The sequence below is a fragment of the Chanodichthys erythropterus genome, chromosome 5 (assembly GCF_024489055.1).
Source record: "Chanodichthys erythropterus isolate Z2021 chromosome 5, ASM2448905v1, whole genome shotgun sequence".
In the NCBI taxonomy this organism is placed as follows: domain Eukaryota; kingdom Metazoa; phylum Chordata; class Actinopteri; order Cypriniformes; family Xenocyprididae; genus Chanodichthys; species Chanodichthys erythropterus.
The window spans coordinates 15145173-15162268 of record NC_090225.1 but is presented as its reverse complement, the minus strand read 5'-3'; the positions used below and the strand labels follow the sequence as shown (position 1 = coordinate 15162268).

The 17096-nt window shown below is 37.0% G+C and overlaps 1 protein-coding gene across 2 annotated transcripts in view; it reads left to right on the top strand.

The window, feature by feature from the left end:
• The window catches only part of galnt2 (UDP-N-acetyl-alpha-D-galactosamine:polypeptide N-acetylgalactosaminyltransferase 2), a 90209-nt gene extending 73131 nt beyond the window's left edge, over positions 1-17078 (top strand). The window contains exons 6-16 of one of the 2 annotated variants that reach the window (XM_067386210.1): positions 456-521; positions 1964-2085; positions 4419-4506; positions 8123-8210; positions 9341-9444; positions 10574-10700; positions 11533-11625; positions 11834-11917; positions 12994-13138; positions 13780-13899; positions 13987-17078. In XM_067386210.1, coding sequence (XP_067242311.1) covers positions 456-521; positions 1964-2085; positions 4419-4506; positions 8123-8210; positions 9341-9444; positions 10574-10700; positions 11533-11625; positions 11834-11917; positions 12994-13138; positions 13780-13899; positions 13987-14142 — 1193 coding nt within the window. In that variant the 3' untranslated portion in view covers positions 14143-17078. The remainder of the gene's footprint in view (positions 1-455; positions 522-1963; positions 2086-4418; positions 4507-8122; positions 8211-9340; positions 9445-10573; positions 10701-11532; positions 11626-11833; positions 11918-12993; positions 13139-13779; positions 13900-13986) is intronic. The other variant, XM_067386211.1, reaches the window with a different exon arrangement.
• The last annotated feature ends 18 nt before the right edge of the window (positions 17079-17096 follow it).

Below are 17096 nucleotides of genomic sequence, written 5' to 3'. Positions count from 1 at the left end.
TTCTTTTTGGATTTTTGCATCAGTGTTTGGAAATAAGAAACATTGCTCCTACCTTTCCGTTTCCTTTAACTTTAAGAGATGAATTAGCTTCTTCAGGATGTAAGTTTGTGGGGGGAAAAATCATTGATCATTTTCTGGTGGTTTTCTCTTTGCCAGCTCTCCCTTGGATTTTTCCAAAAAAAAAAAAAAAATTGGCCCCTACTTCCATGCCTTTTAAAGTTTCTTAAGACCAAAAAGATGTGCATCTCTTAGTCAAATTCAGCTGTATAAAATGTGCTCTTTCTAAATATATGGTGACTTTTACAAAATTGTGCAGACTATTTTTGGATTAAGGAGGTGGCACATCTGACATCTTATCACATTTCTCCTGTGTATATTAACTACAGCATATAAAATGAAAGAGATGAATTGTCCTAATCACTTGAGCTGACACAATATTTTCTCTGGACTTTCAGCTGAAGATGGTGCCTTACTCGGGAAAATCGAGAAAGTCCGAGTCCTACGGAACGATCGTCGGGAGGGTGAGTGATTTATTACCCTCTAAATCACAGTAACACTATTAATTAACACTAACTATTAATCAAAACTATACCCAAGTTAATATGTAAGGTCTTTTTTAGTATCCACTCTCATGTAGTCATTAAAATCTAGGCATCTATTAAAACTATAGCTGAAGTTTTACTATTGCGACTAATTGTGACCAGCCTCGGCATGAAGTCATTAAAAGCACTGCATACTTCATAGGTGCAAATATGGAGGAAATAAAACTAGAGAAAAGCAAATGGTCTGTTTTGAGCTGGAGTGTATTTTTGGAAGGTGTTTTATATATCTGTCAAGCACAAAAATGCTGTTCTGTAGCCAAAACTGCAGTTTGTTTATTTGATTCCAAAACCTTTTGTTCAAATCCTTTCCCAGTCCAACTAAACAAGATCTCTGTATTTGCTTTCAAAAGTTTTTTGATATACAAATTACTTGATGGTAAGGAAACGAAGACCTAAAGTTTTAGTCCCCTGTGAAGCTCATAGTGAAATAAAGATCACATTTGCATGTGAGTGTAGGAATTAAAAGCGTGCTCATACAGATTATATAGATTTGGATGTGATATTATATAAAGAAGCAAACTGGTTAATTAGTATTTAATGTTTCTTAGTGTTTGAACTTTGAAAATGGATTCGAAGTTGTCCACATAAGCCACTAGATGAGCTTTCACATATAATCCTATTCATTTCTGTATAGATAAAGTGTTTCCTTTTCTTCATGTCAAGCAGCCATACTGTATATGTGTTCCAAATACTTTGGCATGATGACAACTTTGGTTTGGTCAGTAGGTAATAATAAAATAGGGAACAATCACAAGCAATAGAACAAATAAAAGTTCAGGTATCTAACAGCATTATATTCAGATAAACATTCAGGGAAAAAAAAGAAAAGGTGATCGAATGTCAAATGTATTGCATGATTAGATATGATGCATGATGCAAAACTGATATCGTCAGGGTTTCTCCTTTTCCCCATTTTCCCCATAGGTGATTTTTGCCTACCTGTATACATTCAGACATAACTGACTTAACACCTCACCAATAATAATAATAATTCCTGACCAAGATGGGCATCATATCATTACCTTTTCCAAAACTACTTTTTACCAAACTTGTTACCAAAGCACTGGTACTTTTGACTATCATTATGGTTCCCTGCACATGTGTTGTAGATCATTAGGTTAGGATACAGGGATAACAACCTTCTGTGTAGTTCAGATTGCATCAGATGGCTTTGAGTCTCAATCCTGTGTGTGTGTGTGTGTGTGTGTGTGTGTGTGTGTGTGTGTGTGTGTGTGTGTGTGTGTGTGTGTGTGTGTGTGTGTGTGTGTGTGTGTGTGTGTGTGTGTGTGTGTGTGTGTGTGTGTGTGTGTGTGTTTGTGTGTTTGTGTGTCTGTCTGTGTCTGTATGTTGTGTATTATTAGGATTGATGCGATCCCGAGTCAGAGGGGCGGATGCAGCCACGGCCAATGTACTGACCTTCCTTGACAGCCACTGCGAGTGTAATGAACACTGGTTGGAGCCCCTTCTAGAAAGGGTTGCTGAGGTCAGCCATGTTTTTCTTTCTATCTTTTTATTTCTTCTTCTGACACACAAACAAGCAGAGAAACGTTGTGTCTTACAATTCTCAGATTTGGCAAATTAATCATTGCTTTTGGAGGCTATAATCAAACATGCTCATTACAGCAGCGGATGTTTAGCAGCTCACTGCAATTGCAAATGTCAGGCCAGGATGATAAAAGAAAAGAGTGGATGAGAAGTTATTGTGTTTTCTTTGGCTGTCTGTCTTGATGTACAATCTTTGCTTGCAAACCTTGCAGTGCCATATCATTATACCTGTTTGAGTCCAATCCTGCTGTCTACTGCCAAAAATTCTCAAACAAGCCATAAAAAAGTATGGAGGGAAGCTAGTGCTATCCAACACTGTTATATAGCATGTAGAGAGTATGGATAAGACATCAGTGTGTGTGTGTGTGTGTGTGTGCGCGCACAGGTGTGTTGAATCCAAGTAAACACACCCCAATGGCGGATGTGCAGGTCCGGTCTGGTTCAGGATCAGACTGACCTTAAAGAAATATTTGCTTCAGTTCCTTCCCTAGGCACACATTATTACTCTGATATTGCCTCAAGGCTTTTGACTCACAAAGTAAATAACAGGGAGTAGAATAACAAGACACTGAAAGTACAAATTACTGGCATTAATGTAGTAATACATTTCATAACCCCATTTATATTGTTAGGTGTCTTCATTTCCAGTTAGATGACCCAGATAATCACATAATCAAACTGTGGAGTTAGTGACCCCAGAATTTATCCAAGCACTTCATCATGATGATTATACCGAGCATGAATTAAATGTTGTTCTGTTTCTGGAGAAGTACCTTTAAACAGAACTTGTGTTTAAAGCGGAATAATAATTATAATTGAAAATGTATGTGTGCCGCGTAAGCAGAAATATACTGCCTTAATTTTCAGAACAGATCTGGTCAAAACCGGAACTCCTACTGAATCTGTTTTTAATGGTTTTTGACATTAGTCACTTTTCCACTTGTTGCATCCATTCATCATTAGTCCTCATCAAGTTGAGTTCTTCCAGTTTTATATCAGTGCTTGCCTTAATACAAACCACATGCAGTCAGTACAATGGATTTCCAGTCAATGTACATAGAGCTCAGTGATATAGCCAAAAAATGTTTCTGTTTTGATGATATTCATTTTTATTTATGTACTGCTAAACATGTCTTTATGAAGCCATTAGTTTATAGGAAATATAGGTTTATATATATATATATATATATATATATATATATATATATATATATATATATATATATATATATATATATATATATATATATATATATATATATATATATATATATATATATAAACCATTTAGTTTATTGGCAAAATGGTATAATTTAGAAAAATTATTTTTGTACCATTCACTGAATAGGCTCCATTGTGTGAGAACAAACCCTTTATGGTCAGAATTTCAGGGCATGCAAGTCTTTTCCCATCACTAGACATATGAAAGATGATATTAAATATCGGTACTGTTATGCATAGTTTTTTTACCCATATTTAGTGAAAGTTTGATATTTTAATTGGTATTATTTTTCAATTACAAAATCTTTTTAACCAAACAGTGATTTGTTGTTTCAAAATGTTTAATGCAGTAAAAAATCAAGCTAAAAATAATCAAAGCCTGTTTTTATTCAGCAATACAATGTCTTTCACAATTGAGTAAAGATGATAATATATAAATATATATTTATTAATTGAATGTATTAATTTATCAATTTATTAATGTGTTGCATTAATATAACAAACCATATTTACATTATAATAAAAATTATATACAAAATGCCACATGGAAACATTACAGCACTGTGACAAATGAATTTGTAAATTCAGAGGTGAAGCCACCGTTGGGATGATTTGATTCGTCAGGGTGTCCCAGAATTGACATGATGAATATTGGAAGATGTCTGAGGAGCAATACATTTATATTAAGTGTTAAATTCTCCACGCTTGTCACGTAGAGTTGATTGCCTGTCTTTTCTGCAGTGTTAACTCATGGTACTTGACTTTAAATACTTCAGTGATGTGTCAGCGAAGCTCACGAGATTAATGGGATTTTCCTAGGTATTTCTGATGGATTTGCCGTGATTTGTAATGGCAGTGCAGTGCACATTTATTAGTTCCATGATCAGCATACGTCAGGACTTTAAGTGATTTTAATTCTGGTTTAATTTTGTCTGTCAGTTGCTACATCTTTAAAGAATGCTTTGTATCAGAGATGTGTTTTCATATGCTTGTACTCTAACTGTCATTGTACTGTCAGCCCAGCTTCACATCATTTATTCTTCTCGGCAGGATAAAACTCGGGTTGTGTCACCCATCATAGATGTCATTAACATGGACAATTTCCAGTATGTGGGGGCATCTGCAGATCTTAAAGGAGGTAAATCTCTTTCATCAGCTCTTTTTACACAACAGTAAAATCACTATCCAGAGCTGTTTGTGTGTGTATTTGATGTGATTACATCCTTTCATGCACTTGTTTAAGAAAAATACAGCAGATGTCACTTGTTATGTATATGTGCAGGGCTATTCTGTGTGTGGTAGGTTTAAATGCATGCGTGGAGTGAGAGCAATACAGAGAGAATCCGTGGAGGCAGCACAATGTGTAAAAGAGTGAGAGCATGATGAATCTCAAAAAGAGGAAATGTCCTTTTGGAATGGAAACCATTTGATTGATTTTTGTCTGGGGGTTTTAGGCATAATGGCTCTATATCTCTGAGTGGAATAGCTTTTCCTCTGAGCTCTGAGGTTTCTGGATGCAGTGGGAAATAATATGGAAATGGATCAATCTATCCATGTTGGTTTCACTGTATTTTATAAAGCAGCATGGGTTATAAATATCATTTTATTTATATAAGGCTTTTTTCAATACATTCTGGTTAAATGAGAGCTCTATGTGCTAGTTATGTGCTACTTTCTCCTCAAATGTATGACACATAGTGGTGTTCATCTGGCATTTTTTTCCCTTCTTTTGGAATATGTTCAGAATGGAATACTGCACACAGTTTTTACTGTATGCATTAAAAACAATACCAAACATTTTAAACAGTAGTAGTGTCAATTTGATATGCTTCATTTTGATTTTGGGAATCAAAATAGTTATTCATAGTTACTATTTATAGCTAATTACTGTTTTTTTTTTCTTCTCTACAGATTTCTCCTTTAAAACACTTAACATTTAAAATACATAATCTGTTTAAACTTGCGTTTTAGTGGCTGTTTACACAACACAGTTTTCAACTAGAAACGGAAAACTTTTTATGCGTTTTGGCTGTTCATTTACACTGCAACGGCGTTTTGTGGCCTGAAAATGCTTTGAAATCGGGTTTCAAAGTGCACGTTTTTAAAAACGGTCTCTAAACAACAAAAATGTGAATTTGTGAAAACGATGACGTCATGCACATGCGCATTACATGTTTAGTCTATTGTTTCATCGCCACCTAATGGCCTGCCAGCAGAATACACTGTTTTTAGTCATTTTTTTACGGATTCTTATGAATGGGGATTGTTTTGACAATGGTGTCGTCTGTACGCTGAAAACTCAAAGGAAACACTTTTCCGTTTTAACCATATCGTTGTCATGTAAATGTTCCCTTAAAGTCCCCCTGAAATCAAAATGTAAGTTTTTTAGCTTTTAGTATGAATATGTTAGCCTTAACGTTATGAATAAACTGGTGTGTTCAAAAACAATGACAAAATTCACATTTAGGAGATATAAGCATTCAAAACTTAGTCTCTCACTTCCACATGGATTTTCATGACATCACATCGCACTTCAGCTTCTCATCAAATCAATCTTTTGTCCAATCAAATGCTCTCTAAGAATCTGAAGTCCCGCCCCCTCCTACACTGAAACTGCGGCTGAAATCGGTCAGTTCACACATTTACCAGTTTCTACATGGTGAATGGCACATAGTGCACTATGTGGAGAGTAGGGAACAATTCAGGCCCTGTCCCAAATGGCGCACTTCATGTGGACTTTCAGTTTCCTGGACTTAAATTGCACGTGCTCGCCGAGTCTACGAGTCCGTAGGCCGTCCCATTCAGCATTTTAATGCTCTGAAGTGTGCTCAGCAGCGCCTCCTTTGTAACCTTAAAGCGGTCTTCAGCGAAGCCCGCATAGATGCAGGCTCCCCGCACTTTAACTACCCAGGAATCCTTGCTAAATGCCAATGAGACAACGGATGGGAGGAGATTGATGACATGGATGAGAAAAAAATATTTAAGTGTAGGTATTATTACGGTTTTTATGACCTAGGTGTACATTTTACCATTTGTTACCTACAGTTTATACAAACATTATGGTGATCGACCAGTGGTTGATATCTCAAACATAATAATAGCGCGTTGAATAATACAATCGCATTACGATTCATTCAATAAATAGAACCGAATTTCAGGGCTTTACTGAGTCATATGTAAACCTAGTATTTATATTTAAACTTGTAAAATCATCTGAAACTCACGCACATGTTTATTATGTGTTAAAATTGTAATCTTAGTTCAAATGGAACATTATGTATTACAACTGTATACATTATTTAAATAAGCATGTATATATTAAGCAAAAGCAGGCTGTGTAGTTGACATGGAGATATGTTGCAAAACAAAAGAAACCTGTTCTCAATGCTAAATATTATAATATTTGTATAAGATATTTGAGATATTTATCTAATAAAGGGACTGATGATATGATCTTTCAGTTTATTCGACTCTGGATGGACAGGTAAAATGGTAAAAACAACAACAACAATAGGCAGCATATTCCCCGAACCTGCAGCTCCTGTCAAAAAAACAACCAGATCGTTATTTCCGGCAGGACGATCGAGTCTGTCCCAAAAATACCTCTCAATGCGCCCTCGTGGACTCGCGCCAAGGGCCCTATAGGTCTGCACTACATGACGTCACCAAAGTGTGGACTCTGAGGAAGTCCACGAGTTCAGAGTGTGCCATTTGGGACAGGGCCTCAGACAGTGTAAATATGCTTTCCTTTGACGCAAATGAAGTCCGTTTTTACGTTAGTGTCACATGAACCGCCGCAGCGCGAACACAGTCTGCTCTGGCCCAGGGACACGAGAGCACAGGGCGGATCATATCCGCGAGTTGGCTCAGACCACGAAAGGTATCGGACCCATTTAAATTCTGCACAGAATGCTATATTTCAAAGTGATATAGAGGAGATTAGGAGGATAAATGGTGAGAGATTAGAAGGAAACAGAGGTTTTACTGAGTTTAACGGCTCTGGCCGATCTGTGATATAAAGGAAACGCAATTTGCTATTTTAAAAAAAGGGGTGGGGCTGTTTGATATATCGCCCTGTCTTCCTGTTTCAGTTATAATTACGTCAAAACATTGAATAATGCTGCGTATTCCAAGACACTTCAGCGGGCCTTTAATCCGTAGGATTTGTATCTGTATTCTTAAGAAATCTGAAACTTACATTTTATGGAATGTTCAGAACTCAATCCATCCTTCGTAATCTTTAACCATCTAAAGCTACCGAGTGTCGGATTATGTAGATTCTTGTGTACAGCCGACAGAAAACAAGACACACTGCAGAAAATAAGACAAGTGTTGTGCCAACAGCAAGGTTTAAGGATGCAGCTTTTCATTTACACAGAGCCAAAGCCTAAAACTCATCATTACTTAAAACTTTAATACTATTCTTTTGTCGTCTGGCAAGCACTGGTGTTTCCTACTGGAAATGCAAATGTTGTTTTAAGCCAGTTTTGTGTAAAATGTATTTTAATGAAAAGAAATGTTGCACGCAAACATTTGCATGCTGCATACAGTATACAGTACATGCTGCATACTCTTAAAATAGTATGGTAGTATGCTATTCTGAACAAAGCCTTTTGGTTTCTTCATGAGTGAAATTGCAGTATCATTAATATGCTCCCTTATTCCCTTACCTGATACATGGCTGAGCCAGAACATTGAACCTACTTTTAAAATCAAGAGCTTTATCCCTAAAGTAATGTGTAATCTTTATCCAGGTTTTGATTGGAATCTAGTTTTTAAATGGGACTACATGACCCTGGAACAAAGACGGGCACGGCAAGGAAACCCCATTGCTCCTATCAAGTAAGAATTCATCTTTTCTTAAATATCTGCTTTGCAAATGGTTTGGTGACCTATTACTGTCAGCTGATTTGGGAGCTGTTTTTTATCCTTCTCACACTTTCTCTATTGGTGTGCATTCTAACTCCCACTGACCAGTGCTGATAGAATACTGAGGATCATGTCATTGTTACATTTGCATACTGAATTGTGATTGGTTTTCAAACATCAGCGGTTATATATCCAGCATTATTTGGTTCGTGCCTATACTTATTATTTTACTGACTTGCGAGCACTGGTGTTTCCTTAAGGAAATTGAATTACTGGCAGTGTTATTTTAGTGTTATTTATTTACTATTATAGAATTTTTCATCTAATCTTTATCATTTAATGTATTCCAGCTTTATTTACATTACCGAAAATCATTTTTAATTATTTTAGGTAACAATAACACTGATTGCTGATTTGCTTATTTTATTTTTTGAAGACTTCCTTGTCCAACTTCTATGCTCTCAAACATTGCACAGTAAACGAATGTAAAATTCTGTTGTCAACATGAGAAATGGATCCCGTAAAGTTCTTGTAATAACAGAACAACAAGTTTGTCCGAGGAGCCCATATACATGCTTGCTTGCTTGTTTGTAAAAGGTCCATCCTCCAGGGAGTGACTCGAATCATTAACGGCTAAAAGCGAGTGGGAAAGAGAAAGGTGTAAAGCGACCGAAATGGGAGATTGTATAGACGGTGCATTGCTGATGTGAAATCTCAATCACTGTGCAGCAAGTACATTAAAAGTACATTAAGATAATAAACTGTGTAGTTTCTCTTGACAGTGCCTTTATGGGATGTGTTGTGTAAAAGTCTTCTTGACACAGCACTCTTCATTTTTGTTTAATGATTCCAGTGTTGTTTGATGACTTCATTTATGGAGCTCTGATCAGATTGCGCTATCACAGTATCAGAGAGAGAAATGAGCACAGAATTTTGTAAAGTCACAAATGGCAACTAAAGCAACACACATCACCAGTTTGTGAGATAGTTGCCTTGTATAAATTTTAAGGAAAGTAAATTCTATGAAGTTTGCAAGTGCTAAGTAATTTCAAGATTTGGTTTGTTCTTATCTCATTTTTCATATTATGCGTTATGTTGTCCAGGACTCCCATGATTGCCGGTGGCCTCTTTGTAATGGATAAGAACTACTTTGAGGAGCTGGGGAAGTACGACATGATGATGGATGTGTGGGGAGGAGAGAATCTTGGTGAGTTGAGGCTTTGTTTTTCTAAATGCCTTGTATTTCATCTGTTGTGCTGGGACAAGCTGATTGGAGCTGACTGACTGAAGTCACAGTGGATCTTATCAGTGTACCAGTGTGTCCTTATTAAGTCAAACATTTGCTCATTTAAAGTGTGTGTATACACACACACACACACACTCAAAGTATAATATATAACACACTGAAATGTATAGACACACACACAAAAAAAAAAATCATGTCAAATTTGTCATATTTTTGGCAGATGATACAACTCTTAGCCAGTTTGATAAATGCATAAAGCATCATGTGCTTAATTTCCTATAAAGCAAGACAAACGAAAAGGAGAGAAAGAAATGGTAAATTGTCAAATGCATTCATTTTTATTCCTACCAAAGTCACTTTAATGCACATCACATTGTAATTACTACTTATGAACTTGTAAGTAGGATCTATTTATGAGGGTTTGACTTCAGACATCATACAAAGGTCTAGCACTGATTGTTTACAAAGACCGCATGGTTTAATTTAATGCCATGAAATTCATGAATTTGTGTCACATGAGTGTGGCTTAAGTGTTCAAATACTTTGTGGCGCCGCTGTATATGAATACTGAATATGAGATCATGGTACTTCTATCATTAGATTGTATGAGATAATGCCTTACCCATCCAAAATGTAATGTGCCCATCTAAGGGGCCATTCAGGTCACCACAGAAGAACTATTGCTTTTTTTATATGATTAGCAACGAGACTTGAATAGAAACTGCAGTGTAAGACTCAATGAGGTGGAGATTTTCAGGCTTTGACATAATGTCTGTGGCATGATGGATTCTGAAAGAAATTTCAGCTCATTCCACAAACACAGCACTTTTCTCAGCTGTGCTGCTTGTGGAAAAGTTTACAAGAACTCTTGAAATTATCCTTCAGCCTGGAAAAACTTTGTATTTTGCATGCGCGTCTGAGAAGTTTGCAAAGACCAAGAAGTTTCACAGAGTAGTGCTTATTTGTTTGTTTGTTTAGATGTCACACATGCAGTTATGAGTTTTGGCACTTTGGAAATCTGCATTTATGAACTGATTGTGTGTTTATATGATGTGTCTTATTAATCTCTGATTGCTGTTGTGCTTCTCAGAGATCTCATTTCGGGTCTGGCAGTGCGGAGGCAGCCTGGAGATCATTCCCTGCAGTCGAGTGGGTCATGTCTTCAGGAAACAGCATCCATACACTTTCCCAGGTGGCAGTGGTACCGTGTTTGCCAGGTATCTGTTATGTTATGTTATGTTTTATGTTATGTTTTATGTTATGTTTTATGTTATGTTATATGTTATGTTATATGTTATGTTTTGTGTTATGTGTTGTGTTATGTTATGTTATATGTCATATGTTGTGTTATGTGTTATATGTTATGATTTATTATATTCAAAAATGTGGGATTAGTAAACAAATCTTTTTAAAGAAATGAATACTTTTTTCAGCAAGGATCCATTAAATTGATCAAAAGTGACAGTAAAGACATTTATAATGTTGTTATATTATATTATAATGTTATATTATGTTATGCTATATTATATTATATCATATTATATTATGTTATGCTATATTATATTATATTATATTATATTATATTATATTATATTATATTATATTATATTATATTATATTATATTCAGTCTATTTTTCAGTCCATGTTACAAGATACTTAAATGTCAGTATTTTTGTAATCTTGCTAGACGTTTCACACCCAGGGTGAGCAGCGTTACAGTCGCTAAAGAACACAATTTTTATTTATCTTTAGGTTTTGTTATAGTTCAAGCAAAATGAGCCCTTTAGTAGTCTGGTTCATGTACTCCATCCAGTGGGTGAATCCAGCACTGCAGCCAGTGATAAGTGGGCTGTTGTGAGGCAGTGCAGTTGAAATTTGAAGTGACATTCTGTCCAAATTATAAAGCACCCAGTAATGTGCTGCAGAAGGTCCATTAGTGTTGAAGTTAGATTCAGGAATAATGGATATGTTATGGTCATTAGCAGAACATCATTATAGCTATATCAAATTTATAAATTACTCTCATCTGCCTGTGCTTGTCTTTACAGGAACACAAGACGAGCGGCAGAAGTTTGGATGGACGATTACAAGAATTTCTACTATGCTGCTGTGCCCTCAGCCCGTAATGTGCCCTATGGCAAGTAAGTGTGTAACTTTCTTAAATGGCAAATATTATTGCTTAGAGAAAAGTTTGGAACAAAGTAGGACATCATTGACTATTTTCAACATGAGAAGCTCATTGGTCACTGCCAAGGCAACATGATGACAGACATGGCTAATTGAAAATCACAGTCATCAAAAACATTTAGACCATTTGAAATGAACTCCAACTTTCCTCATTATTTGCAGCATTCAAAGCAGGCTGGAAATGAAGAAGAGGTTAGGCTGCAAACCATTTAAGTGGTACCTGGAGAACGTCTATCCTGAGTTACGGTGAGTGTATGACCTGGGAATAATAAAAATAGCTTTTGCATCACTTTGGCCTTGATTACATGTGCTATTATAATCTGAACATGGTCTGTGAAGTTTTGTGCATAAATGTGTATGAGCTTTTTGATTCAGATATACTGTCCATGTCCAGAAAGGTAATAAAAACATCATCAAAGTAGTCCATGTGACATCAGTGGGTTAGTTCGAATTTTTTGAAGCATCTAAAATACATTTTAGTCCAAAAATAACAAAAACTACAACTTTATTCAGCATTGTCTTCTCTTCCGGGTCTGTTGTCAATCCGCGTTCACGACTCCGCAGTGACGCTGCTTGTGACAGCGGTTGCTGCTGTGTAGGAGCTTCTTCCATCGCTCTTAGTTCTTCGTCCGTGTATTCGGGTTCAAATAAATATGGCTGAACAAAAAAATGTAAGTCTTCCTCTTTGTCAAAATCCTTAGACATGTTTGCGAAGGTGGTTTTGTTCACAGTGTGCGTCTCCCTCAGACTGTAAACGAAGCTCGGGCGCACCAGATAACACGTCAGCAGCGTCACTGCGGAGTCGTGAACACGGATTGACAACAGACCCGGAAGAGAAGACAATGCTGAATAAAGTCGTAGTTTCCGTTATTTTTGGACCAAAATGTATTTTCGATGCTTCAAAAAATTCTAACTAACCCACTGATGTCACATGGACTACTTTGATGATGTTTTTATTACCTTTCTGGACATGGACAGTCTACCGTACATACATTTTCAATGGAGGGACAGAAAGCTCTCGGACTAAATCTAAAATATCTTAAACTGTGTTCCGAAGATGAACTTTTTGGGTGAACTAACCCTTTAATAGGCGAGTAGGTGGTTCTTTTTGATGTTTCTGAGTACTTCTAAATGTGGATTGAGTGATTGGATCACAAAACATTTTAATGAGACTAATGTTAATACCAAGTATAAACGGAGCCTTTAACTCTTTCACTTATACCTAGACATGAGACTTTAAAGTTTATTCATGATAAACCTTTTGGGCTGTAGTTCAAAAATTAGCTTAATCATACCCAACTTGATGTCTCTGTATTGTTTAGGGTCCCGGATCATCAGGACATAGCCTTTGGAGCACTACAGCAGGGCCAGAACTGTCTGGACACACTGGGGCACTTTGCTGACGGTGTGGTGGGGGTGTACGAGTGCCACAACGCAGGGGGCAATCAGGTACCAATCCGATCTCAGGTACTGAACAGTCTTATGTCTGATATGGCAGCAGAGCACTGGGTGATGGACTTGCCATTGAGTTTGGGTTAGTTTTAAAGGAACAATGCACTTGTGAAGGGTGAGTGATGTGTATAGATAAGGGCCACACGGTAGTTTCTGGATCACTTTAGCAGCTTTTATCTTCTCACAGTGTGCAGGTCTGAGGAATTTAAAGGGTTCATCACACTTAGGGTGCTTTCACATTGACACTTTTGGTGCACACCCGGGTTCGATTGATGTCAGAGTTCAGTTTGTTTGTGAACACTGTTTTCCAAACTCAGATGCAGTCAAACTCTGGTTCATACCAAGCAATCAAACCAAGTGTGAAAGTACCCATAAACATACTTTTCTATTTATGAAAAATATATTATATTATATTATATTTAAAATTTTTCTTCCCTAGTGGGTACTACAGTGTGAAAAATGTAATTAACAATTTTAAATGATAGTATAATATATGTGTATGTGTATACAACATTTCATATGTTATATATATTATTCTATATTTATTATGTTGTTTTCTTGAGCGTTTGTTTTGTTTTGTTCAAGTTCCTGTGTAAATTTATATGGAATGAATGTATTTACTGCACATGTTCCCTGCTTATGTTTCTGATGAACAGGAATGGGCTCTGACTAAAGACAAATCAGTAAAACACATGGACCTTTGCCTGACGGTGGTGGATCGCACCGCTGGCTCACAGATCAAACTGCAGGGCTGCAGGGAGAACGACAGCAGACAGGTGAGCCTGCTATGCTCAAAGCGGGGGGTTGGAGGAAGCGCTGCTGCTCAGACTTTCAACATCATCATCTTTATTTTTCTGTTACAGAAATGGGAGCAGATCGACAACAACTCCAAACTGCGGCACGTCGGCAGCAATCTGTGCCTGGACAGCCGAAGCGCGCGGAACGGCGGTCTGACGGTGGAGGTGTGCAACCCGTCGCTCACCCAGCAGTGGAAGTTCACTCTCAACCTGCAGCCGTAGCTCGACACCGCCGATTCCATCCCTCCCCTTCTCGCCCTCGGACAGCCCGTGCTGGGCACGCACTCGCCCCTCAGAGAAAATCGCTGCCCAGATACAGACTCGGGGCCGCCACGGTGCGGTCTGGTGGTCCTCAAGGGCCACGGGGCAACGAAAACACAAACAAGATGATGATGACTATTTCCATCTAACTATATACCTCACTGTTTCATCTGTTGTCCAGCTCTTGGAAAGTGAATCTTAAGTGTCTAAACTGTATCCATTTTTGGAGGTTTTCTTCCCATTTTCCGATGCAAAGGATGCATTTTTTTTTTTGTCTTTTCTTATTTTTCGCCTTTTCATGTCTCATTTTCTTGAATTCCAGCACATTTTCTTTTTTTTTTTTTACAATGGACATCCATTGTTTTTTTATTTTTGTAGTCACGTTTCCAATATTGTTGAATGTAAATGACGTTTTATGGAGGCTCCCTTCCTGCGCTGTGATTGGACTGGATTCCAAGACTGTTGTAGTTTGGGTTTGATTTAATTTGAGGGTTCATGGGATTGAGGGGAGGACTCATTTATGCGCGCACCGACACACTTTGACTGTGGAGGACAGCGGCAGCCTCGTGCTTTTCAGCTCACGGCGCGCAGGGAAGAAGAAAAAAAATCAAGAGACCATTTTTGTTGTTTTCTAGTTTTTATTAAATTGTCAATATGTCTTTTTCTGGTAAAGGTGCAATGTGTAAAGTTTCATCCCGCTTTCCGTAAGGGCCCCTGGTGTGTTCCGAAGGAGAACCGAGGCATTGTACAGAACATGACTGCTGGATTCACATACTGTAGCACTGGCTGCTAACAAATCTAAAACAGGTCTTCAAACAAACAAATGTTTCTCAGCCACATTTTTCTCAGTAATCATTTATTTCTTAATTTTATGTAGCCTTTATTTACTTCGCCAAGTGTATTATGTAAAATAATCATGGTAATAACCTAGTAGGCTGATCTGAAGCTTTGCTCCCTCTTTGGGTTTTAAAGCAAAGATGGATGTGTGTATTACTCCTCATCTTCCATGATTTCTTCTGACGTTGTGCAGTGCGTGTTCTGGATCATAACATGAGAGTTGGAAAGGTTCTTTTCCTGCCTCCTTAAAGTCCTGGATGTTTTATTCTCAAGATCAATCATGATCCTCAGCAGCTTTGGCCGAACGTGGCACATTATGTCATTACTTGAGCATCCTCATTCTTCTTCTTTTCATGGTTAAAAGTTACTGCCTTTGTTATCCATGATACTGTAAAGAAAATGTGAGTTTTTTTTGTGTATGAGTGTGTTTCTAAGCAGCTTTCAAAATGCACATTTGAGAAGCATCTGGACTAAATGGAGAAGCGCAGCACAGTTTGTTTGTGTGTCCTTTTAATCGCCATTTAATTCATCGCCCGAAATATCTTTTTTTTCACATCCAAACTTTGTGAATTATTGTGGTACTTCAGTTGATCTTAAAAGAACTTGTTACTGTAAATCCAACAGACAAAGAAGCCTGTGATATGTGAAACCGAATCAGTTAACCCACCTACCTTTCATGTATAACGCCGTAGCATTCTGACTAACTTATTGTAGGCTAGGAAATCCAGACTAAATGAGTCCCTGACTGCCTTTCGGTCAGCTCTCCTCATGTATCAGCATTAAGTGTTATGTTAATCTTAGACTTGTATATGTTCGATTGGTCTGCACCACCCTGTGTTGTCCCAGAATCGCAGTTCTCCATTAGTGAGTATGAAGACGGCAACAGAAACACACGGAAGACTCTTTGTCTTGATGTTTCAGAGTCTGGGCAGAGATTGTGTGGCCTTTAGGAAGAAAATCAGTCCACTTACCTGAATTTTACTGTCCATGTTCTGTAGTGTCATTGAGTTTCCTGCAGTCAGATGAGTCTGCTGGACGGGAAAGCAGATGTAGATGTGGACTGCACTTTTGCCATAGTGAATCACACCACCTTTCTCCAGTTTAAAAGGAGAAGCCTATGAAATGGTATAAAGTTTGGGCTTTGAACGATGGGTGTTTTTAAAGAACTTAGCCAAATTTGGAGCAATACATGATGGCTAATTGGATAAAATGTTTACATAGCACAGTGTGCCAAAGTCATTTGCTGTTTGATTGAATATGGAAACAGACTAATACTCCAGACTAGGACCGTTTCATTTTTAGTAAATGAAGGACATGTGACCCCACCTTTTTTTCTCTTTAGTTTCCTTGAAAGCCAATTTTAGGAAGGTCTTGATGTTGCATTAAACAGCAAAGGAAACAGCATGGGGTCAACAGTTGTAATAGTGTATATGTGTGTATATACAGTATGTATGTCCATGCATGTACATTTACACATTCAGTTGCAGTTATAGTGATTTGGTCAACTGTACAGCGCTTGTATTTGTTCATTGTTTTATAGATATTGCAAAAGTTTGAATGACGAAAAATAATTAACTTAAATAAAAAAAAAATTATATACATATCCAGTGTCCGTTAGTGTTTTTACATATTAACAAAACTAAAAAGGAAAAATAATTGCATAAAAAAAAAAAAAATCAGGGTTATGTTCTACTTTTAGGACCATTACAATTTTTGCATTGTAAATTATATTTATATTTACTCACAGTGTGACTTGCAGTAAAAAAAAAATATATATATATATACTATTTGCATTTTTGTTAAAGGCAGTACAACAAATGCTACAATAATTTAATTTATATATGAATCTTTTTTTCTTTCATGTTCCTGTAAGTACTGCTTTTAATTTTAACCTTTTATTTTAAAAATCATTGAAAAAATTAAACCTAAATGTTCTGTAACAGAAACCTCAAAACTTCTCATTAAAAATGAGACTATACTAAGGTTAGATGCGTTAGGATAACGAATGAGCAAAATATGCTTGCTTAAAGGGTTATTTCACCCAAAAATGAAAATTCTATAATTTATTACTTACCCTC